The sequence below is a fragment of the Geospiza fortis genome, unplaced genomic scaffold, assembly GCF_000277835.1.
Source record: "Geospiza fortis unplaced genomic scaffold, GeoFor_1.0 scaffold200, whole genome shotgun sequence".
NCBI lineage: Eukaryota > Metazoa > Chordata > Aves > Passeriformes > Thraupidae > Geospiza > Geospiza fortis.
In genome coordinates, this window is record NW_005054353.1 from 2,897,730 (window position 1) to 2,924,485 (window position 26,756).

Consider the following 26,756-nt stretch of genomic DNA (forward strand, 5'->3'; position numbering starts at 1 on the left):
TAGTTGGATGTGTTTGCCATGTAAAGATTTTTTGAACACTGCGTTTCTAAATACTTCTCTTCAGTGGGTGACATTACTTACAATGAACAGTTCTATGTTAAAGCATGATAAAAGAGATGGTACTTCTTTTGGGCAGGTTTCTGACTTAAAGTTTTTGTTAACTTTTTATGTTTACTTATTGAGATTTTCATCTGTTTCTAAATCTGTATATAATAGCCTTATGCATACTACTCTCATATATTGAGATGAACAATTGATGAAAATAAATGCTGGTTCCACAAAAAAAAAAAAAAGCAATAACTACAAATGGAGACTGACTATTGACATGATGTAAATTTAATAGAATTGGTGACATTGTTTTATTCTTACATTTAAATGTATTCGTATCAAAAGGATTATTTTGTATATTAAAAGCTACAAAACCAGAGAATTTTCAAACTATTGTTTAAGATTTGTGCCGTGGTGTCTTAATCAAGAGAAAAAGTGATTCATATAAGTAGTACTGTTTTTAAATTAATCAGTTTGTTAGTACTTTCTTCTTCCTATCATTATTTGGAAGAAGTTGGTGCATTACCATGGCACAACTTCTACGAATTCTTTAATATTTTCAACAATAAATATAAAAATATTCTAATCCATTTATCTCAATAGATGAGGTAGCAGTTGATCAGGTATCCACAGTGAGACAACAACTATTATCTTTTTTCCCCTCTGGCTTCTATAAGAAATATTCTTCTAATATGTCTGATAAGTAAAAATCTAAAACTGAAAAATATTTGTAATTAAGAATGGTTTTTGTTTGCCACTTTGAAATGTAATTTTTTTTTTTCATAACAAATACTTTGCATGAGGACTTTTAAAAAGGCTATTTTAAAAAAGTATTGGTATATGTAACTGATATGCATGCAAATACTGGTAATTTGATCCTAAAATATTCAAAGGGACTTCCTTGCTATTCAGTTGTGTTTGTCTGGCATTACTAGAATACCTTGCATTATCTTATCAGACATGTTCCAAGTTTGGAAATAATGTGATTCAATACTTTCAAAATTTATAGGGAAGGATTTCTCTTACTGCAGTATATGTCTGAAAGCTACTAATTCTTATGGATATTAAAAAAAATAAACCAAGGAGTGGGGTCTTGGTAGAGACTTTCTAATAACTGCTTTTGCTGTAGTAGGAATGCTCACTTCAGGGCTATACATAAGTAATATCAAATATTTTCAGAACATTTTGAATACTTTTAGCTGTGTTTTGGTGGTGCTAAAATTGATTTATTTATTTACTTAGCACTTACAGCAATTATAGCTACATTATATTAGTATGAGTGTAACATGACATGGAGAAGTAGATCTTTCTGTTTGCCTATTTGTATTTCTTCCAATGGATTCTTTGTAGTTGCCCAGTTAAAAAAATATTTATACTCCATTATTGTTTTTTTAACATGCAAAAACGTAGCAACCTTTGTCAAAACTACAGCTGCTATGCTTTCACACTACATATCTCATATATAGCTCTAATGTGTGTTCATTCTGTAAGCCAATTTAATTGCCTAAAAATGCATTCTAATTACGTATATTTCAAGCTGCTTGGTTTTGCAACAATTTTGGTACAGTCTTGGCATTTGATAGTAGAGTGAAATATAATCTAACACTATAATATAAAATTGTTGAAGTACAGAAGACGATTATCAGATAAAATTTGGTGTTTTCTTTAATTTTGTTTTACTGATTTATGTTGCTTATTCTAATTTTGCATTTTTTCCATGGTATCTTGATATTGACTGTAAAATGATGATAAAATTACAGATATTTTTGTGGTGTGTAAAACTTTCTGGACTGCTTTATCTAGTATCTTTGGCATTAATAATTTATGAGCAGTGTTTTGTGACTAATTAGAAAACTGCATGTTGAAATTAGACAAAGCTTATAGATTTTTCTTTCTATTTCTGATGATTTTGGGGAGAAAGCATTTGTTCTACTAGCACCAGTGGCTTCACAGTTCTTTGTAATTGTTATTACTTTTCAAGATAAATTCCTCCCATTCTTTTGCTGCAAATAGATTTTCAGTACATAGCATGACACTGTCCCTCAGATATTTTCCATGTCTAAAATGGCAGTGTGCTTTTGAATGGGAAGTAATAACCTAAGTAATGAGATAGTTGCTTTGGCATTTGATTTGCATGCATTTGTAGTAACAGACTTGTGTGAGATGAGACCAACATTAGTTCTGAAAAAGTATCCTGAGCTGACCATGAGAGTTAATAGCTATACATTCTCTTTTCACATGTTCTGTATTTTGGTCTTGATAATTTTGCCTTTAGCAGAGCATTACAATAATGCTGTCCTTTCCAGAGTGTGTTATGTGGATTCTGAAATGTCTGAGCTTGTACATACATTTGCAAAAAAAAAAAAAATTATTTTCTGTTTTGGGTATCTGAAGTTTGGTTCAGCATAAATTACAATAATTTAATAATTGAAAAATCTAACAACAGAAGTCCCTTGAACATTAAACTGAGTGTTCAATACTTGAAAGAGAAAACTAACAGTTGCATCAAGTAGACAACATTCAAAAAATTGGACAGTCATGATCAAAAGTATTTATGCTAGTTAACATACCTTTTACTATCCAGCTTTTTCTTCAGCATCATTACAGGGATTGACTTTGCTGTCAATTATAACTTTTATTATTTCCTCAGCTTCTATACTAACTCTGTCTTTACTGTTCTTTTCCAACAACAGTAGTTTAACCACTTCTTTCTCAGCTTTCTTTTTTCTTCTAGTGTCTTTTTTTTTTCCTCCACTTACTAACTCTGCTCTGCAGACTTCTCTCTAAAACAATTTTTGGCCCTTTCCCTCAGTGTCAGTTTTAACCTTCTGAATACATCCTCTCACGCCCATCTCCTTTGTCTATGTCTGTACATTACACGATGTGATCACAGAAGAAGCGGAATCATCAAGGAGAACAAACTCAGGTCTGTCTCTTCTACTGCTTTTCTCTGTGTTATTTTTTTCATTTTATCTTTTCTATAGACTTTATCACAGCTCACTTCACATACTTTTCCCTCTCTTCCCCCTCAATAAACTGGCAAAATATTGTCAAGGTTTAAGAATTTTGAAGACACTTATGTAATTTCTATTGCCTATAAACTATGAACGCTATAAAAGTCATGAAAGGTAGCTGGTGACAAGTAGGCTATACCTTAAGACTTTAAACTGATTTGAATTCTATCACATCAGTTCTTATTTCCCATCTCAAATCATTTGAAAATTAGCCCTTAAAGTTCCAGATAACACATGAAAGCAATCTATAATTTGTTTTATCTATGCATTTGAAAACTGCTACAAAAACTGCAGAAAGTCTTCTATAACTAGTTCTTTTTGACTCTGGGAGGATATAATTTCAAACCAGAATAATTTCAGTAAGTTAAATTTCATGCGCTGGAATTCCAAACTTAGTGTTTGAATAAAACCTGTTTCGAAAAAAACCTGTTTCAATTAGAAGTAGATTTCTTAGTGAACAAAAGCTCTTTTCTCATGCCAAAAAGTGCAAATCAAAAAGTTATGATAGTATGAGAGCAAGAAGTCAGAACACTGAAGGAGTCCTCACTTAGCTGCATTGTTTATGAGGCATATTTTACATTACTTATGGTTTCTTTCATAACAAATTTTAAGCTGCCATTTAATTGAATTTTCCATGTACTTTATATTACTGGCAGAGAACTAATATCTATCAAGGCATCCTTGCTCTGAAAATGCAGTATTTGTTCACATTATTCTGCTTGTTCAGTTGTGGTATGTAGAACAACATACCATAATTCCCAGTATTTAATTAAATTAAATTCAGCTATAAAATTCAAATTTTACAATTACTGTGTAAAAGCTTTAATTAATTTCCTGTTTCTCTGCTATTATCCCAACAAATTAGAGAAGCCACTTGGATGCCATTTAGGTTAGCAAATCTGGAGAAGTTTTGGGGTATATTGACTAGTCCATCAAATTTAGGTGATATTTAGTGAAACATTTTTGTCTTTTCTATACTATGACTGGCTCCTTCAGAGCTCAGTTTTACCTTTCGTATTGGTCTTGTCCTAATTAGAATCATAGATTTTTTTACAGAATCTTGCAGATGTTATTTGCTGTGGTTTTCATGTTAAACAAACCTCAATATAGAAATTGTTAAAATTACAGGGTAAAAAAAAGTTGAGGATGGGTAGGGAAGACAACTGGCAGGATTTTCTGAAAGTGGTCTTTTGTAAATCACTATTTTTAGGAATTAATAAATTATGCTGTAGAAAGACTGAGTTTACTTACCTTGTGCTTATGATTCTCTGCCAGTTCCTGTGCAGTGATTCTGAACTCTTTTATTACAAAAATGAACTAAGAAGATTGGGTGACCCATTTCCTATCTGTTCATAATAAAAGCTGTAGGCCTTTTTGTTCCAAAACCTTCCTCTGAGTTATTGATTGAATCCATATATTAAATCAGAATGTGGAATCAGTCCATTTCTCTCTCAGTGCTGGAAGAAATCAGACCTTAAAATGGTCAGAAAAAGCCATTTATTTTCATCACCTGTGTTTCTTGAACATATATAAGTAGTTAATACTCTTTATTATTAAATTTTTTGATATTGCGATCCTACAAAACACTATTTAGCTCACAGTGTTAAGTAAATGTATTCGGCACTGATGAATTTAATTGTCTAGCACACAAATGCAAAAGCATGATCAGCTCTGCAGTTGCAATGATTGTTATTACTACCCTTAAACTCAGGAGAAAGTTGTTGTTTGTATAGTAACATATTTTCAGTTGCACATTTGAAACAGGTCCTCTTCCATGTTTGCCTTAGTAACAAATTAGGTTGCATGTTTCAGTACAAGGCACTGAGCACAGCTAAAAAGCAAGGGATTAATTTCAAAGAACTACTTTAGAACAAAGTGTTTTCCCATTGCTTTAGAATTTGCTTTAAGAAGTGTGAATCTAGGATTATCAATTTACAGGTTTTCTTAGGAAATGGTTTTCACATAGTTTATTTATCATGGTTTATTTTTCATGCTACCAAACATAAATGTATTCCAGAGGATTAGCTATTGATTAGACCAAGAAGTCTTGTAAAAGCTAAATATCTGAATATTTTACAATTGCATTGATAGAAAAATGCTGCAATTTCCTCTCTCTGGATATTAAAAATCTGTAACTGGAAAAAAAAATTCCTTGAAAAAAACCTAGATTTTTTTATTGAAAAGTTTTATGAAAGTATATGCAAAGCTTTTGCTGTATATTTCAAGCACAAAACAAGTTCAGAAAGATAAGCAAAAGAATTTTAATATAAATTTTGTTATCTGACATCAGTAGAGCTTGATAGTATCCTTAATGATTAAACCCTGTTTTTCTTGGGTGAAGGAGGAGCTTTGTGATCCAGGGCTTTCACAAACGTGCTTTGAGATGCAGGGTTTTCATATTTTTCAAATTAATACGTTTCATAGGTTTAGATGTTGTCAAAACTGTTGAGAATGTCTTCACTAAGAGTATTTCCATTCAGGAGAAGTGGAAGCGAGCCCTTTTCTGCCCAAGAGCCTTAGTGAGAAGCCTACATCTTTATTTTCATCTCTAAGATGGGTGAGACCGACCAGTTATCATCGTGGCAAAAAATTACTGGCAATTGCACATAATACTTACTGGGTTCTTCAAACATATAAAATACAGAGAACATTCTTCAGAATTCCAACAATTGATCTAGCTGACTCAAGTCAGCTAGAAAAGAAGAAAAACTGCCCAAAAAATGATCATCAAAGCATTGCAAAGGCGGGTCCATGCCAGTCAGGGTATGGCAGTCAGGGCACATACAGCAGAAATAGTGCTAAGTGAGGAATTCTAGGATGAGAAGGGCTGGCATAGTGATACCCAGGCATTCTAAACTTTCTAACATGAATGGAAGTTAGAAGAGGGTGGGGACTGTTCCATTCCATGAAAGGAATGCAAATAGATATTGAAGTCCTTTTTTGCAACCTTTGGCATAAAACTGTCATGTTAAGAGCACACAAAGGCTTGATTAGAGTTTTGTTGACTTTAAGAGTGAAATTCAAATAGACAAGGACTTTGAAATACCTTTTTTTTTTGGTGCTTTATTGTGAAGTTTCTTTGTAATAACGATTGATGGAAATGAAGCCTACAAAAGCTAACAAACCCTACTGAGGATGAGTGACCAAATTGGAAGAGCTCATAAACCTGGACAGTGAAGGTCCAAACAGTGAATGGGTGAGGCAAATTTACTGTGGGAGAAAACAAGGACAAAAAAAATGATACAGTTCAGAGTGTTTAAGAAATCAACTGCAGTAGAAGACAAGGAGCACAGGTCTGTTAATTCATTCTTATCTTACAGCACCATGAGAGGTTTTTCAAGTCTTCTAAAAGTGAATCTTCTGTGATATACTTACCCTTTATAAACAGAACATGACACCCCTCTGCTTTTGAGTTATTATTACAGTCAGTATTCTGTGACACACTTTCCTTTATAGAACAGGATGATGCCTTGTTCTGTTTCCATTTTCCTTATGTTGAAAAAATATTTCTGGGTAGGATTTGTAACATTTTAGCACAACTATGATTAAATTACTTGTGCATCTCTGAACACTTCTGTGATATTTAGTTTGACAGGCTTATTTAAAATCTGGTGCCTTAGACTGTGAAAGAGACATTTAAGGCATCTAAATATGTATTTGGTCAACAAAACCCAAAGGGTAAACTCCAAATTCAGTATAATTTTGTAAACTCTGAATTCAATCTACAGGTACTTAGCATAGTAATAGATGTATCATACTGGATGGCTGGGCAGCTCTTTGTCCTTATTTTTTAGTTTATTTAGAATTAAATCCAGAAGCCAAAGACTTCTGAAGTAGCCATCTGTACTAAACTACAAAAATAAATGCTGATGATCAGTCTGCTGAAGCTAAAATAGTAAATTCATCAAATTATGTAATTTAAAATGACAGCACAATTTTGCAAAATGTTTGGTAGTTTAATTTGTAACTATTCTGAGTTCTAAATGCAGGTGATCATTTTGTGTTCTTTGGCTAAACCTATGACTATCTTTCTAGTTATTGAGATGCTAATTGATGTGTTTTGCGTTCTTCAGTTGCTGAAGAATCTCTATTAATACATGTTAGCTTTTCTGAGAGCAGAGGCACAATGTTTATGCCTATGATTGCAAGTGGCTGTATCAGAATGTGAAATTCTCTGTGGTTATGCTGTGGAGTGTACCAGTGGTGGGAACTCTGAGAAGCATGCTTGGCAAGCAGGATATTGGAAAGCTTTATAATAAGACTGCTCAGGTTTTCCTGAAAACAATGAAGAGCTTGTAGTGTGGCTGATCTGAATTGATTTTTATGGCTACAGAATATAAGGGCCTACTGGCCATTCAGATATTTTTCTTTTACACTTTCAAAATCCTATTTCATGTCATTTATACAGGGAGAATGCCAGAATTCTTGGAAGAAGCAAAATGGGATATTTTAACTAATATTTGACTTACTACTTCTTTCTTCCATGCTTTTTCCATGTAGACCTCAGTATTTTATGAAAGCCACCAAAATGTGTGTACACCTTTGTATGAGGCACAGGAAAATATCACCAGCTACCCTGCAAAAATCATCATAGAAAAGGATCTAGGCAGCATAAAAAAAGGGCTAGCCATAGCCCTAATCATCACCTTAATAAATATGCAAAGTAGAACTTTCCAACTTGCTTAAAAATATATTTGCCCTTTACCATCTGCACTTATCTGTACCTAATGATGAAGACCTTAGCTGACCCTGCCACTTTATAAACCCAGGATTGTAGAGATTCTTTAACTTTCCTGTTTAGATTACCACACCATTTTATTCAGTTATTTTACTAAACAGTGCTATGTATTCTGAAAATAATCCAAAGGAACATTGTTAACATGCTTTTTGCGTTGTGATAAAAATTTACTTAAGTGGCAAGAAATGTCCCCTGGGTTTTAGTCTTTCTTTGGTGTGTCAAGTTTTACTAAACAGTGCCATGTATTCTGCAAATAATCCAAAGGAACATTGTTAACACGCTTTTTGCATTGTGATAAAAATTTGTTTAAGTGGCAAGAAATGTCCCCCGGGTTTTAGTCTTTCTTTGGTGTGTCAAGCTTGAAACCAACAAGAAAAAAAAACCAAAAAACGCCAACAAAAGGAAAAAGCCGTCAAGCAATCCTCAAATAGCAAACAGGAAGGAATGTGAAGCCATGTTCCCTGCTAGGAAGCTGGCTAGCTGAAATTGTCTTTTTTTGAGCATGTCCTTTTAAGGGAAATAAGTTACATTTAAACAGTAATATTAAGTATCAAGAATATAAAAGTTAATATATATACACTGAAGAACCCTTCAACAACCATTAATTATTTTTTTCTTTTCATTCAGACTGTGATGTGGATCACAGACTTGGAAAGAACTTGTTTGCTGCAGCAATACTTTTCTTTATATTTGCCACAGATCAGACAAAAACACCCGGAGTGAAGCTCAGTAACCATTTATATCATAGCATCTGATACTTTGCTAGACCTGTACCAGTTAGGCAGTTTAATTTTTTCACACTGTTGAGAGCCAGAATGAAAAAATTTAGAGCTAACTCCTTAGAAGTAGACTTGGAATTTAATAGCTCAGCAAACAGGAGGAAATGTTATCCTTTGAGTACAAGGCTTTTAAGCTTCAAGTTTTGATGTTCAAAGCAGATATTTCTACATTTTATTATTTATTTTTAGGAGACAATCTTCTTTCCTTTGCCTGATTTGATAATAGGGCTATGAGGATGGTGCAGGGGCTTGAGTAGAAGCCATACAAGGAATGACTGAGGTGACTTGGTCTATTCAGCCTGGAGGAGACTTTGTGGAAGTCTAGGAAGACCTTGTGGAAGACCTTGTGGAAGTCTACAACTTCCTTGTGAGGGGAAGAGGAAAGGCAGACACTGATCCCTCTTTGTAGTGCCCAGTCACAGGACCCAAGGGAATGGCCTGAAGTTGTGTCAGGGGAGGTTTAGGTTGGATATTAGGAAAAAGTTTCTTCAGCCAGAAGATGGTTGGGCACTGTAACAGGCTCCCCAGGGGTGACAGCACCAAGCCTGATAGAGTTCAAGAAATCTTTGGGCAATACTCTTTGGCACATGGTAAAACTCTTGGGGCTGTCCTGTAGAAGGCCAGGAGCTGGACTCAATGATCCTTTTGGGTCCCTTGCAGCTCAGAATATTCTGTGATTTTGTGATGTTGTTTCAGGGATTTTTTTTTTAATAAAATTGATTTTTCCCATATTCTCATGAATACCATTTCAAGAGAAATCTGTAGTAAGAAATTCCGCTAGCATTTTTTGAAGTACTTACCCAAAGTTAGGATACTACATAGATATTTAATTTTAAAAATAAAATGTTATTTAATAATTTGGACTACCTTGAGAAATCAGACTCAATTTTCAATAAAGCACATAAGTAAAGGAGGTAATTTACCCACTATAGAAATAGAATTCATAGTCATATTTTTGCTGATATTAAGTGTCTGCAAATATGAAAAATAGAAGGATAAAACCTTTTATGTCATTGTCATATCTTATGCCTAAACTCAGAAACAAACTAGGACTTCCATATCTGTCTCTTGCAGTGACATGCGTATCCTCCAGCACTGGAAGCTGCATTTTTTTTCATTCAAAGCGAGGAAGTCAAGATTTATTTTAGACCTCTGTTCAGTTTATGCAAATCTCATTCACCTGAATCCCAGGTGAATGAGAAGAGAAAGGTCAAGACAGAACCAGGATCTAGCCTTAAGTTTGGAGCAGTCACCTGTGAGAGAAGGGAGAAACCCTGGGAAGCCCAGCACCTCACAGCTGTAACCTTAAGGCTGCACAATCAGCTTGCCCCTTATCTCCACCAGGAAGCCAGCAAGTTTGAGCAGTTGTTCAATGCTGCCATCAGTAATTTTTGAGAAATTGTTCAATCCTGCCATCAGTATCCATGGCTAGGGAGAAATCTGCTATCCTGCTTCTTCTGTGGAACTGTTATTCTATTCTCTCATCTGTTCCAAGGAACTTGGGGTCCCTGCTACATGAGACTTGGTGTGACATGGGTGAAGTCTGATGGGGTCCTGGCACCCCCAGGTACCCATCAGAACAGTAATGCTGATTGAATTAAGGCATTTCCAAGAAAATCAAGGCCATTTTAGATCAGTTTTAGTTCTTGACAAGTCTGTTCATGAATTCTTTTCTATTCATTTTATCTTCCAGATACATATTAGATTGTAAGATATCTCTCAGATATATTAGAACCAGTTAGAAAAAAATTGAAGTTAGACCATGGGAGCATGGCTGTGTCTACTATTAAATAAAACGTCAGTGGTCATTGTAATAGCAATGTCTACTGTGATGGTAGAAGAAGATTTTGAGACAGAATATTTTAGCATTTCAATCTCTGTAGTTCATTTCTATATTTCATCCATATACTTATCTGTATTCTGATCAAGCAGAAAACATAGAGTTATTTTCTGTAATGTGCAGAAATATCTCCTTCATGAAAGCATTGATTTATTTCTCCAAAGTACATTGCTCTGAAAAAAAATTGGTTCTTGAATTGAGAACATTACACCACAGGACACAATATATGCTTTTCACTTTGTAAATCAAGGTTAAATTAAGTAATGTAGAAAAATAATTACTAATGTGATGATATTGGTAATATATAAAACAAAATCAGATCAAGATTTTTTAGGAGTGACTTTGTCTTGTGTTTTTCAGTTTGACATTTTAAAATAATCTTATTGTGATTTATGGGTTTTCAGCAGTTTCAAGACGTTAAAAAAAGCTCCTTAGAGCTTTTTTGTTTTGAACATATTACAAAAAAAAGTATTAATTACTTTAGTATCAACATCCTGAACCTGCTCTGAATACCTTTAGAGGTGATGAATAGGCCCATAGCTGCAGTGAAGATCTTTGCTGCTGTGATGTTAATATTGTTTTATTTGGTAGATGGATAATATCAATTTTGTTCAGTTCTTGCTTCCACCCAAGTAAGATCATTCTCAATTCAATCTTCAGTACTTTCTAGTACTTCTTCAGGCAGCTCTTCACAATACATAAGAAACCTCAGTTTGAAGAGTTGGATCCACTGTGTTGAGCCTTCTACAAAAAACCTAAAGAATATATCTATAGTAGAGATTTGTCACAGCCCTTCAATTACACTTTTAAAATTCAAGAATCTAATAGACTTTTGTGTTTGCTAACACTATGATATTAATTTCTATGGTCTGGTTTGAAAATATTTTCCTATATACTTTGTATATCTAGAACAAGAATGGGTGAAAGTCTGACAGGTTTCGAACTTATTTATTTTGACAATGTATTTATTTAAAGATACATGTTTGGAAGACATCTAGACATAAGGATGAATGGACTTTTAGGCCTCTTAAAAATTATTACTCTATATAAGATTTCTATATTAAGATAGTATTTAGGCAAAGTAAAGATTTCTTTTCACTATGTATATGGATCAACCTAGAAATTTATCATTCTCTCTGAGCTCAACTCATGGGTGTTTTAATGACTCAATTCACTTTCCTCTATTGTGCATTATGTTGGATCAGTGCTATCACTATCAATTTGCTTTCTGCTTTAGAAAGTAATGCAACAATAAAAGACATTGTATTTGTAGATTATATATTGGTAGCAGCAATTTAAAACTAAAAGAAAAATAAGAATATTTGGGTTGAAGAAAAAGGTTGAAGAGCAAAAAAAATCTATCATTCTCTGCTATTTTTCTAGCACTATCCACAGCCCACATAGATAGTAAGGCCAGGCTGCCCAAAGGCCAACTCAGAAGAACACAAAAAGTCTTATTTAAAAATGGTGTAGAGTGTGGGGCAGGAAAGGTCAGGGAATGGGAGAAGTTCCAAGAACTGATTCAATAGCCACTGATTGCTGAAAGTGTAGGCTTATGACCTGCCATATCTGTTTCCCATTAATTTGCCTAAGAGTTCCACTAGAAATTGCCAGCAGAACAATAATCTTGATCCCACACATGATAGGAAGCCAGATCCTATTGAAGTGTAGCATATTATTTATGCTGTCTGTAGGAACACATTTTTCCTTCTTATGATTCTACCTTGCTTGAGTATGATTTCTCTCTGAATTTGACTTCATCCTCTGCTTTGATACCCACCTACAAAATGATATTTCCTTAAAATTCAACAACTCTTGTTTTCTTATTCAGTCTATGTACTGTTAATTAGATCATAATTTTTTGAGCAATCCTCAATAACCAATAACTGGAAAATATTTAGTTCTAGTAATGCATACTATTTTTGGTGTGTAGCCTGGGGGCTGTTGCTCCATATTCATGGAATTGTTTTAATTGAATTTAATATAGTTTTGAAAAGGAAAGAGAAACTATTTCAAAGTTAACGTATTTCTAATTAAAGCAAATTTCATTTGACTTGAAATTCTTTCACATTATTTACCAAAACTGGATTTCAGATTATTTATGGGCTGCCAAATTATTTGATAGGGATCCAATATATTTTCATTTCTTTGTGACAGATGAATGCCCTGAGCCATTTACAACCTTTGATATGTATTCAGAGTTGGCATCAGTCAGCTGAGTTTTTGTGCATGAACTGGATTTCTGAGTATTGATTGTAGTGTCTTTGGTTCTTCATAATTTTTAACTCTAAGACAAGTTACAGTAATATCATTATTAAACCTTTTAACCTGTAGAAGCTATGAGAATTGATTAAACCAATGAAGATTTAAAGTAATTGCCAAAACTCATTCTGACACATTCAATTTTTATGCCTGAAGCATTAGACTGTGTCTTGTATGTGCGCTGCATAAAACCTACAGCACAAGCAATTTTTTTTTACTTCTATTTTTGTGTCATCCCGATTAAGGAAACTGGAAAGTAACTCTACCTGACACCTGCCTTGCTCTCTTTTTCTTGAGTGTGTTAATGATTCCGGTAGTGCACAAAATATCCATGGGTTCCCTTCAGTAAATGTTCAATAACAGTACACAAATGTATGCACTAGCATGCAGTGAATATGCCTCTAGATTTAGAGCACCATACTTGGTTGGTTGACTAAATTCTTCATGTTATATTAATTTGGTGAGTTTTGTTAATGTTTTCTTTTAACGCATTTTATATTACTTTTATTATTATTTCTGCATTTTTTTCTCTCCCCTTCTTTTTGCTTTACATATTGCTTTCATTTGTTTTAGAAGAAAAGAAAACAGACCCAGAGAATGGGGATACAGGTAGGGTGACTTATTAAAAATATTTTTGTGTTTTTCCCTTAAGTTCTTTGATCTGTTATGTTTGAGCAAATATGTAGCAAAGAGTTGGAGTGCAATTTTTATGTATTTTACAGATTTCAAAATAGACACTAGGAAATGGAACCTAAGAAAGGACTTTCCCAAATGTATTTCCTTTGCTATTTTAAGGGTGTCAAATAAGGGTGAGAAATGGTAAGAAAGAGACCAGAATCAGCTAAGTGCAGATATCGTACACTTTAAATCCTCTGTTCTGTCCTCCCTTCTCCAGACACAGAGCATGCTCATCTGCACATGTTTTTCTGCTCTGTTAGAGGTTTCTGATTTCCAAAATATCAGTCTTCATCAGACTTTAGTCCCCTCATCATGAGTTTTTCCCCTGTGCCTTAGTGGCTGTGCCTCCCGAATTTTCTATCCCATTTGTCCATATGTATTAAAAACTAAATCTGTTCTAATATTATAAGGGAAACTTCACTCCTATTTCATACCAGATTCCCTTTAATTCTTTGTGCCACAGATGCCTCACTGTACAGCAAACTCCTCTTCCAAACTCAGATCCTGCAACAGGATTGCCGTCACCAGCATCTCGAGGAACTAGAGTGGTTTAGTAAGTCCCACTGGAGAAGAAAATGAAAGAAAGAATGAAAGAGCAGAGGTCCCAGCTGGTTTTGATTTTTAATGGGATAGGTTTGCCTTAGGCTGAGCTGGATGATAAGGCCAGTTTGCTGTTCCTTTTGTCTCTGGTGTGGATCACAGGCTGAAGAATCTTACCCTAGAGAGTAGCCAGTATTTGACCTGAAGAGCAGGTAACAGTCTTTAGCTCTAGGCTGAATTCAATGATTGCTTATCTCCTTGTAAAACTATATCTCAGTGAGCAGCTCAGGGGTTAGAAAAAGTCAGGTATTAACCAAATCACTGATTGCAGCCTTTCACTTTAGTGGTGGAGTAGCTGAATCTTATCTTGTTTTATCTTAGCTTATTTCAAGTTAAAACATGAAAATAATGTTTTTATTTGAAACTGAAGCAGTGATTTTAGTACCTGTCCTGAGTCCTGTTGTAGGAATGGACCACCTAGCCACTATAGAGCCACCACCTAGACCATGGTAGGAATTATGTGGATCTTACCTCAATAGGGCTTCTCCCTAGCTTCCACTTCAGTAAAAGAATCAAGCAGAGTTCCTTTTTCTACTATGTTTAATTGGCAATAGTACTTGGAGTTCAAGCTGGGTGCCTCTTATTTGGGCCCTGCCTGTTGCTTGTTACTGGATTTTGTAGTCTCTATAGGTGGCTTCATTTTCTGTTTGCATTCCTGGGGTCTTCTCTTCTGATTTACTCCCACAGCCTCCAGGCACCCTTTTGTCTATGTCTTGAGAAATTTCCCTACTTTTGTTACAAAATATCCTATAGCTAAAGTTGAAATTATAGTTCATTGTCTAGTGGTTACATTTCCATCGATAAAAACAAGCATCAAATTCATGTGGCCCAAGGTTTAATTTACTGTAGGCACTAGAGCTAAGGTCTGGCACAACAGCCTCTCACTGCAGACCTTGTGGATCTGAGAGATTACAGGGCTGCACTGCACAGTACCTCTGTGCTTACTCTGGCATTTCAGGAGTCTTTGCTCTGTAGTTATATTACTTTCCCTTAACACATTCTCTTCTGAAAATAGGGAATAGCTAGTAAGGAATCAGGGGTTGTCTCTGTCAGGCAGGAGTTGCCTTGTGCCCATGAAAACCCCACTGAACTAACCTTCAGGCCATGGATATTTAATGCTAGAGAGTTCAAAATAACCAAAACTCCAGAATGTTGCCTACAGTGTAATGCCCGCAGTTATGTCTGGTGAGTAACACCAGGCTTTGTTCTTCCCTTCAGTCTTAATTTTTTGCATTCATATGGCTAGAATTTTAGTGTCTCATTGGATATTTCTGTTGGAGGCACAACTAGTTTGTTTATAAGCAAAATTCTGGAAGGATGTTCATGAAAAATGAATTCATTTTACCGGCCAAAATTTGGCTGCATACACTTTGATACATTGTGGCAGTACTTCAGTATATCAGAAGCAGCTTTAACTTTTCTAGTGCCAGTCTTCATAGCCCTGAAAGCGTGTTGTAGTGGGCTCCAGCTCAGGATCTAATAACACAAGGGTTCCATCAGTCATTTAGGTGTGTGAAAGCTTGTGCTCCTACATTTTAAGCACTGTTGATAACTAATGGTTAGATTCAGGTTAGTTCTGGTTTGTTGACACATGCTCCATGAACAGCTCCTGACTGCAGTGGAGTCCTTGGGTGGGACCAGTGTTCTGCCTTGGTTACCAAACTCATGTTAAAAGCTGAAGCTTTAATGCACCCAGACAGTTACTGAGCTCTCCAGAAGTATTTTTTCTCCGGCTAAGCCCTCCCACACAGGTGTGAGCTAAGCAGAGGTTTGCCAGCAGAAATGGAGGTGATGATAGCCGTGCATTCCCAGCACTCAGAGTGACTTGCTTTCATGCTGGGGAATGGGAAGTGCCATGACACTCTCCAGCCTTTCCTGCTGCCGTGCAGGTCCCAGCTGCTTCTGGCTGCAGTTCCAGTGAGCTCAGCCCGGGGCACACAGTAACCCTGCACTCTCTGCTTGTCAGCTCCATGCACAGCAGAGCCAGAGCTTTCTGCTGCTTTATGAACTCATCCACTGCCCTCGGCTTTTACTCTTTTTGCTCATAACTGAATTCTCTCACTTGTTAAAGACAGTTTCAAAAATACAAAGTTCGATTTTCCTTTAATAAGATTTTATGGGAATTGAATAGTTTTTTCAACATTTTTCTGTCTTGTTTTTCTCTTGAAAAAAAAAAAAGCTACAGATTTTGCTTGTTTTGTTGTAGAGGACTCACACCAAGGTCATATATCTTATGTTCCCTTTTTGAGTGGCATATTTTGTACATATCATAGGCAATTGGATTTATGGAAATCTAACTTTCACTTTGCCGACTGATCATAGATAAGAATGAATATTTTCTCAAGTAATTGTGAAATTTCTAATTTATGCTCAGGAACTCTTATTTCTTCACTTGCACTCTCCTGAAATTTGGCAGAAGAGAAAACATGCCATGGTTTCATAATAAAACATAGGAAAAATTGAAAAAATGTCCCTTTTTGTGAAAAATGTCTCCTTTCTTACATTACTGATACGAAGATTTTGATTTCAGCGAAAGATGATTTCTTTCTTTGAGAGGAGGCTGGAATATTTTACTTTAAAAAAATATGTGTTACTTCCATGATTGAAAAAAGAAAATATTTTGCAGTGTAGCTTTTTGTTTTCAAGAGAAAAAAATTATGGCTTTTAAAACTAGATCCTAAAAATTCACTTCATCTTAATGATAAATTGATAAACACTGCTATGGGTTCTATAAAGGTTGAGGAAAATTATGATAGGAAAAATGAACTGTATTTTATTTTAGAAATTTTCATCTGCTGCTCTCTTTTTCATTTTATTTCTCTCTATAAAAAACATTTATTCTTTCTCATTAATTTTTCTTCATTTTAATTTCTCAAAATTTTTGATTAAGTCTTGTCTTTCATGTTGTTGCAGGGTGTAAAGATAGAGAGTCAGAATACAAAAACTAGAAGCCAAAGTGCTTATACAGAACAGAACAGCTTAGTGTTTTTGCCTTCCCACTTCCTTTCACCTCCTCTCCTCCCAGATCTCCTATGAAGTGCCACAACCCCTACCTGGCAGCTCTCATAGTATGTGCTACCACCCCTATTGTTCTCAAGAAAGAAAACACAAAGCTGAGAGGCCCAGGTTCTGTGCCAAGCCCCACTTTGCTGTTAGATCATGACTTTCAACTGAGGTTTAGAGTTTAAACCAGGTTTCTGTAGTATACTGGCACCTAATATTCCCATCTCAGTTCCATAAATGCAATCCATATTGCTCAATACTTACAATATACAGAAACTTCTGTTTATAATAGTGGGATTCTGAAATTTTTATCCTAAACAACTTTTGCATTAAAATTATGGATATTTTAAGACAAATGGCATTCAAAATAAATGCTTTTTAGCATTTGGTGGATAATGATTTATTCTTGACTTATACCAGGATAAAGTGGGAAAGAATAATACTTATGTGTGTACGGTAGCTAATTATATTTTGTTTGAAAATCTTTTCTGAGCTGTTGTCTTCCTCTCATTTTTCTATTTCTCAACCTTCCACCTCAGCTTTGGCACTTCCTTATTATTTTGCATTGTAAATTGTGGTACAGTAGCAGCTACTGGCTGAGTCACGTAGTGAGACCCCATCCCTGACTAAAACCAATCACATATGTTATCCAAGATGAGTGAATCCTGGAATTGTTCTTGAAGGTGTGTTTCATTAGAATGTAATACAGAGATGCCACTGGGTGGCTCTTTAAGATTCCTTTACCATTCTTTGAATTTTTTGAGCATACTAAGAATATACTCAAATAGTAAATGGAAGGTCTGCTAGTCCTTGGCTGTTACTTGATTATTAATTTGATATGTCAGAATATGATAAATGCAGAACCAGAATCTCTACCCAAAATAAACAGGTTATCTTTGCATTCCTCCTTATTAAATAAAAGATTCAATTTCTCTTGAATATTCTTAAAATAGTAAAATTATATTCTGTGGAAACACTGTGTTTCATTTATATCGAGTTTTTTTTCCACAAAGTTGGCTTCATTTGAATTGTGTAGATAATACAACACTTACTAAGATTCTGCTGAAATACTTATCTGCTATTTTCCTCCTGTTACAACTTTTTGGTTTTCTGCAAAATCATAATTCAGGAACTAAAATTACATGCACGGAACTTAAATAAAATTTCATCTCTTTCTGTTAAAACTTCCATGAGCATAATTTTAACCTTGAAAGTGATGACTGTGTATTTATTTTCTTTTTTTCCTTCTGTTTTTAACTTAACAGGTGCACTGGATGTAGAAGAAAGGAATCGCCAAATGAAAATGAGCAAGTACAAACAGGTAGCAGGATCAGATTCCAGGCTGGAACAAGATTATCATTCTAAGGCAAGGGAGTTTTGTTTTGAAAAGCAACAAAATATGCTAAACTGAAATATGCAACATCCTATTAGAAACTAATAGATGAGTGCCAGGTTGTTTCTTCAGTAAAAGTTTCTTATGTGTCTATAATAAAATTTTGGAAATGTGCAGCAAAACTCTTAACACACAGTATTCTTTGTTACTAAAATTTAAGAAGGATAAGTTAAAGCAAATCAACTAAGCAGTGTAATTGTCTATCAGAATGAACAGTAGTGCCATGATTTAAAACCTCAGAGAAGGAAAAAAAAGATGTTTATGGAGTAACAGATGGCATGAGAGCTATTGAAACTTGTTCATGGCTCTCATATAGTTGAACAGAGAGTTATCTTGATCCATTGAATACTGGAAGATGCAGTGTTATTTAGTTTAATAGTGGATTTTTAGCACTTGGAAAAGTATTTTATACAGCAACAAAAGCTTTTACCCCAGCTGTGGCAGATTGCCAAGAATCTGAATATCTATGTAGTAGTATAACCTTAAATATACTATCCAAAATTTCCTGCTATCTGGAACAGGGTCATGTCATATAGAGTATGTTAATTAAAATAATCAAGATACTTTCAATTTAAATTTCTATTATGCAAAAATAATTTAGTGTCCTCTAAAAGACTTCATTAATTGAGGTCGCATTTTAAGTGGAAAACACAAGACTTCTGACCTATAAAATTTGGCTGAGGAAAAGATATCTCGTTTAGACTTTTATTTCCAGGTTGTTTTTCCTTGCTCCCAGGATTGGCAAAGCTCCCAGGATTGTAAAATGATACATTTAGTATTTGAATGCAAATAAACCATCAAATTTGTTAATTATCAGCTATTATTATAATTAATTATTTGTTTTGCAGATAATTTAGACTAATACACTTCATATAATTACTTTCTAGAATATACAATTCAGTGTGGGAAAATAGAAGCACTTTAGCAAAGTCCATTGCCAAATGGAAAGCCCTACTAATGAAAATAGAATTGACAAAACCAAGACCATGAAAATGGCTTAAGATACTTTAAAATTCTGTAGATGTGCTGCATGGTTATTTGGGTATTTTGCAAATGTAGTTTTAACTGCACAAAGCATAGGAATGTTTAGTAACATGTAAGAGGGACTTGGATACTGTCGTGTTTAGCTGGTTTTTTATTTGATACTTATGGAAAGTATTTCTATATTGTCGGCTTTGAAAGGTGTTGCCTTTGAGAGATGAGCGTAACGCTGTGAGTGGGCCTTATCGTAAGTGTTGTGATTGTATGTACCACAAAAATATGACTTTATGTATTGTATGTATAACCAGACTTAATCTGCTGATTTTCCTGCTCCCTCAATGCTTAACTGAAATTTGAGTCAGAGGTAGGACTGGTGCAGATTAAATTGGTTCTCATGTAAAGGAGTGAGATAGAACATGACTACCTAAGGAAGTATTTACTACCCTTGTTTTTCCATTTCACCTACACCATATTATTGGGCATCACTCTACATCTTTTATCTCTTTAATTAAAATTTTGCCTTCAGTATTATTGGAATGTATTAAAGAGGAAAATTATAAATGGAGTTATTTGATGAATATGGTGGTTTATTTATTGCACATATCAAACAATGTCTCCAGAAATAAACAGTTAATTTATTCTTCTGCTTAAGTGTAGTTTCAGTACTTGAAAGTGAGTTATTTATTCTATCAACAAACCTGTGGAACTAGACACTGAATTTTCACATATATGTAATAATTCAACATGCATTCTTAAAATTGTGTAGTTTCAAAGCCATGTGAGAACCATAAATCTCATAAGCCATATGCGAGTTCTGTCTTCACTTTTTTACTACCACTGTTTCAATTCCCCTTAATTAAATTCCTATATTATCTAGAGACAGAAAACAAGTAAGTAAAATTTATCTACCTGGTTTCTACAAAAATTCTTTAGAAATCATGAACTGAAACATGTATGTCGAATGCTGACTGTAATGTTCTGTACAGTGTACAGTGACTTTGATTTTTTTAGACTTCACAACTGGCACAAGCAGGCACTCATGAGTGGCATGCCTGAGAAAAATATCATTAAGTAGGCATTAAGCCACATTCAGAAAAGCCAACACACAAAATTTTCTTTTACTTTTTCTATTTCTTTCTTTAAATAGAAGTCAACAGGTCAACAGCATCTTTATGTCCCTCTTGATTACTTTAACTTAAGAAAAAATAGCCAATATCTTTCCTTGCTGAGAAGGCAAAAGCTATAAAAATAGAAGTTCTATTAAATATTGAAATATTAAAATAGGCACCCTGTGTTGTATCTCTCCAGCTTTGTTCTACCTCTGGAAGTTAGTACTAGAGGCTTTAGAGGAAGGTACACACCCTTCTGTGGCGCACAGTCATACATTAAGAAGTTTGTGGGAAAAGTTCAATTCCAGATCTGTGCTCTTAAAAGCTGCTGAAATATGAAATTGATTCCCCTTATATTTTTAACTCAGGATTTGTAAAGATTGTATTTCTATTATTCTTATACATGCCTCATTATTTTTAGAACAGTAATTATTCTGCTTCCATAATATTTTGTATACACTAGTTTAGTTGGGTGCAAAAGACATTTCCTTAAATAACTTCCTTCAGAAGCTGCTGAAGTGTGGTTTCAGGACAGACATACGGAAAGCAAGTAATATATTAACTGTCATATGAATATTTACAGCTAAGCAGATGAGAGAAAAACAATGTAGGTACTAAGGATGAGGTAAATTAATTTCTGGTATTGGAACAACTATTTGTTTCTGCTTATTGGGCACTAGTAAACTTGTACTAAATAGGATATATACTAAAGTCTGAATTGCAGTGCTGGTAGATGCTGACATAAGGGAAAACCTGAATTATGGAAATAAAGAAAAAATGCTCAGTAGCACAAGAGTGTTCCACCAGAGAAAAAATTAGCCATTTACCATACTGTGCCTCTGCAACCCCAGCCTGATTTGTGTAATTTCCCTCAAGAATCTTTCTGTGACTAGTTTACTGTTTTGCATCAGAGCAAAGCTTCCCAGTTCTAAATTGTTAAGCAAGATGTCCTGTGAAGAGGGAAGGGCAAGATGGGAGCTGAGCGAACCACATGCTGGACTCACGCAGTTCACATTTTGTAGAGTTGGCTTTTGGAGTCACTTCCCAAACTACCTCATCAAACCTCTCTGAACATCTCTGCCTTGCTTCCTGCTTTTTACTCCCACCATTCTGGCCAATAAATAGGTAGTGCTGTGTTTGGTGAGCAGCATCTTCCTCTGGCCATTCCCACCAGCACACAGATACAGGAATTCCTGCTGACAATTTGAGGATGGAGGCTGTGAGAAATCCTGTCATTCCTCTCTCCTTGCCCCATGACTAGAACATGCACAGTGGATCAGCTGAGGAGAGTTTAAAAGCTTTGTTGTTACTGAGAAAAAAAGAAAGATACTTCTGGTATAAATAACGCTAGAGGTGTTTGCAATCAGAGAGAAATTAAGACAGAATTCCAATAACTGGGGTTAATGTTAGCCACTACAGAAAGTCTGGTCACTGATGTCAAACTAAAGGGAGCTGGATTTATGTAGGAGCAGCAGCAATGACAAACTATGGCTTTCTTTAGGAACAAAGGTAAAACAGAGACTGACAACTAGCTGACACACATTTAAGCCTCTAAATATCTTGAGACTGGTTTTATTTGTTTTATTAGGAAAAAAAAATGACCTACAAAAAGGCAGAGAAATCCAGTTACATAATATAGCAATTAGTAAGAGTCAGTAATGTAGTAATTAGCAATAGAGTATGTTAGAGCAACAAGGAATAAAGCTGGGATAAAAGAGGTAAAAGAGCAGATAAAAACTTGACTTTTTGCTGAACAAGCTTATTTAGCCAAATGTAGAAAAGACTACATCAAATACAGAATAATACAGAACATCAAAGAGGATTTCCTAACTCCACCTTTAATGATTCATATTGATTATAAGACTGGAACTTTCTGCATCATCAGATATATGTAAAGCTGCATTTCCTGATAATCAATAAGCACAATTCAAATTTTAGATAAAAGCATAATTCTCTGTGTTTGGTGTAGGACAATAGTACTATAAGGCATACTAGCATGCTAGTTTGTGATCTTCTAGCCTGATAACAAGATCAAGACAAATTAAACTGTGGAAAAGAAGAGTCAAGCATGTGTTTAGCTTTTTGAGTAGTGCAGATGCAGCTGCAGCTCTGCAGAATGAGACACTGATTCAGCAGTGAATCAAGCAAAACCTTAAGGGATTCCTGTGTGAGAGAATGTGGAAAAGGTAAGATCTGGAGGTGGAAGAGGCTGAATTTGAATGCCTCAGAAGCAGATCTTAATTGTAAGGTCTTGTAAAGAGCAAAAGCACTGCCAAGAGTTGCCTTTTCCCTCTGAAGCCTGCAGGAAGCAGTTTTGCCATGGGTACACTACATGTGGAATCCTTTGACCTTTGCTGTCAACTGAAAGATTTCGTATAATGGTGTTCTGGGAATCCCTTTGTCTCCTCCTTTAAAATCAAAGCAGAGCCTTACACAGAGCAGCAAAGTGTGCTAGCAGAAGCACTTGCCACCTTTCTTCATGAAACTCTTGTAGAAAAGGGAGTTCAACAAACATTCAACTAAAGGGATTTTAGGAACTTTGATATTTGGCTGCATATAAGCTGTATTTGATTTATATTGGTTTTATATTGACAACTGTTTTAGAGTTCTTGGAGGATCATGAGATGCCCAGTAATAATTTGATAAGTTATTATAATTATGAATATACTCTTTGATCTATAATTGTTTCTTACAGCTGATGCTGTTAAGGATGTAATTAGAAATATTCAAAATACTAAATACAAAACGGAGGCTATTTAGACATCCATATGCCCTCAAAACAGCTCATAAATTTGTTTTGTATATACTTCTTTTTAATATACCAGTTTAAATTTTAAAATTTTAAGTATCTGAATAAAACTTGGAGAAAAAAAATAATTCTAAAGGAGCTGTGCTGGAGAATAGTTAAGAAAGCAAAGACTAACACAGCTAAAACCACCCACAAATATTCAGTGCAATAAATTTCAGCAGAATGCCCATACTGGCCTTGCCAGTAGAATTTGGTAGGCTTCCAAAGGGAATAGCACTGTGTAGTTCCCTGCTCCTTCCCATTGCCCTCCTCTCTACCACTAAGCTCTTGTCTCCAGAAAATAAACCAAACACCAATTAGACCAACTGAGAACTTCCCAGGTGAAGAAACATTTTACTTATTGCCTGTTCCATGGCTTTTGTGCTTTCCTGTGGACTAATGAGTATTGTTCTTTGGGCCAGAAGCTTGGTAGCTCCACCAGCTGGTCTGGAAGGACAGGTCCTGTCACTGCCAACAGCCTGTGGGTGCTCAGGTCATCTAATCCATCACTCATGTGCGTGTGTGTAATGAATTTTGCTGGTCAGTGGCAGAGCATCTCTCTGGCCCATAGTGCTGGTAGCATTTATATTTTCAATCAAGTATTTCATTGTATTTTTAATATAAAAACTTTTTGGAATAAATTGCTGAAATTGAAGTTCTGGTTCCTGTAAGTACAGGACTTAAAGCTCAGTTATAAGATTTAAAAATATATCTAGATGAAATAAATTCAGAATTCTAGAACTGAACTCTATATACATGGTAATGTAGAAAATACCTCTTCTTTAATTTCTATTTTTATCAAACTGCATTTTGCTGATGTGTTAGAATTAATTTAGTGACTTTGAATATAGATATGGGTTGCTGTGATTTCTAGTATTTTCTCCTTCAGTAAAAGGTGTGCAAGCTCTTAGGATATATTTCCATTGCTATAAGTTTTCTTTTTCATTAAATTTAAGCATTCTTTTTATTTATTTTGGCTTTGATAATTTTTCAATTAATTTTTTTTAATCTTGAATATCCATGTCTCTATCTGAAATTTAGGCTATTTTAAAATGTAATACTGTGATTAGCAAAAATATTGCATTCACATATGATAATTGTGGCTGAAATTTAAACATCTGAAAGGAGGCTGATGCTGGCTGTTTTTAGCTGTCAACAGGTACTTTCTGTTGTCACATTTTCTTAGATTTTGTGTAAGCTTCTATTGGTAATTGTGTTTAGAAAGAAGAGGTTAAATACATTATAGAATGTTATTGAAGAAGCACCTTATAATTTTACAATGAATCTCAAAGAGAAAAAATTACCCCAAAATTAAAAAAGTAAAACCATCATTCTATTTTGGCTCTGAATTTTCATTAGTTATAGGAATCTACTAGGGAAAAAAAAGAGCTTTTTAATCACAGACAATTGGGTTTCCATTAAAAAAGCACAAATTCCAGCTGTAACACAGTCTTGTGTTTTAAGGTGATGAGTTAAATATTCTTTTGTAAAGACCAAGTATTTTAAAGAAAAAATGTTTTAGTAAGCACATATACACCTAATATACAGCAAAATTTATATCAAAAGCTTTCTGTAAAAGCCAAATTCAATTGAGCATTGTAACCATTCCTTTAGTAATCACATTTTAAACTCACCTGGGAGATGTTTTGATCAACTTCCATCCAGAGCAATCACTGCAATCTATCTTAAATCCTTTTATCCTTTTTATAACAGAATGTATTTTCCTTTCTGAATGGCCTTGTATAGACAAGTGAATTGCTAAACTGTTAGTCTTTTGGTTCAGAGCTACTGTCTTTTCATAGTAAACTCAATTATTTCTGTGTACAGTTTTTATCTGAATTTAAGCTGTAAAGTTCCAAGATGCTATTGAACTAAGTGGCAATTAGTGTGCAAAATACTGTGACTATGCTTGAATTAATTATTCAAGTTGTTCTGAAACTGATGTTATGCTGATAATACATGAGAGAATCTACAGAAAAAAAAAAAAGAAAAAAAATTAACTGGGAAATATGTATTAAATATCTGGGTGCCAAGGTGTGGGATTCAAAAATAGAGAACATATGAAGTTAATTGAATTGCTGCAACAATCAGGGAACTCTAAGAAATTGGAATAATAATCTGTGATAACATGTATCACATCAGATTATGCTACTTAATTCTGTGCCATGCCAAATGTGTACAAAAAGGTCATTATTCACATTTGAAGTACAAAAGAGCAGTGGCTCCATGATGGAAACAGGTTTGCCAGATCAATCTGCTAGACTGCTGACCTTGAAAAATCGAGGAAGGTGTGGCACACACTTAGAAAGGACAGACCTAAAATCTCAGTGCAGGGCTTGCACAGAGCCTGTTTAAATGTGTAGGATTCAAAATGAGCCATAGAATCGTAGAATGGCCTGAGTTGGAAATGACCTTAAAGATCATCTTCTTCCTATCCCCCTGCTTTGGGCAGGGCTGCCTTCCACTAGACCAGGCTGCTCAAAGCTCCTCCCAGCTGTCTCTTGATCACTGGGGCATCCACAATTTCTCTGGGCTACCTGTTCCAGTGCCTCACCACCCTCACAGTAAAGAATTTCTTCCTAATATCTTTAATTATCTAGTTTGAAGCCATTACCCCTCATTCTGTCACTACAGGCTCTTGTAGAAAAATCCTTTGCTGTCATTTTTTACTGAAGGCTTCTGTAAGGTCTTCCTGGAGCCTTCTCTTCTCCAGGCTGAAGAAGCAGGACCTTTATGTGCTTCGCAGAGGGTGGCTCAGAAGGGACTGTCAGATTTGCAGGCAGGAGGAATGCTGGCTGCCCCCTGACCTCACACCCCTCCTGCCCTGCCCAGCTCCAGGAGATGCTCCTGGGACAGTCCCTGCAGAGCTGCTCCTGTGGTTTAGCTGAGCACACCTTAGAGGAAGGATTTGCCCAGAGATTACTGTTATCATTTGTTACTCTGGCTATAATAATGTTTTAGTGGTCCGGATGTTTTGTTCACATCTGGGAGTGCTCGTCTTTATTAAATAGGTTGATTTTCTTTGATAGCAACCCCAAAATTATAAATGAAAATTTAACCAGCTTATCAACTTTTCCCCAAGCAATAGGTTTGTGGTTTTGAGGAATTTTTGCTAGCTGTTACACAGGAGAGAATGCTATGTGTGTGTGTGTCTATCAGATTTCTCTGTGGATTTTTGATTCTTAGTTTAGTAAGTACTTTAACTACCTAAACACTTACAGTTATTTTTCTGAATATAACTGTGGCTTCAAGCACCTGTGCTGCAAGTAGTTCATATGAAGGATTTAGAGAGGTGTTCCACAGAGCCATTATTCTGAAAAGGCGGTTCTGAACAATGGAGCTAACCAAAGTAGGGTCAGGACCTTGCAGTCTCATCTCAGCATAGGGAGGTTTTTGTAAAGCCTCGATGCCTTCAACAACACTCACAGTGAGAATGTTACTAAGACATGAATTTACCTCTGTGTCCTTTCTAACCTGTGGTATTCTTTACTGCTGTTTCTGGGAACTAAAGGTTTTGCTTACA

At 35.1% G+C, this 26,756-nt stretch overlaps 1 protein-coding gene across 15 annotated transcripts in view; it reads left to right on the plus strand.

The window, feature by feature from the left end:
* The window catches only part of RIMS2 (regulating synaptic membrane exocytosis 2), a 357,283-nt gene that overhangs the window by 249,863 nt on the left and 80,664 nt on the right, over positions 1-26,756 (plus strand). For 13 of the 15 annotated variants that reach the window (XM_031058961.1, XM_031058971.1, XM_031058957.1 and 10 more), the window contains one exon: positions 18,228-18,328. In XM_031058961.1, coding sequence (XP_030914821.1) covers positions 18,228-18,328 — 101 coding nt within the window. Of the gene's footprint in view, positions 1-13,254; positions 13,291-18,227; positions 18,329-26,756 lie in introns of all 15 variants that reach the window. The other 2 variants (XM_031058970.1, XM_031058959.1) reach the window with 2 other exon arrangements.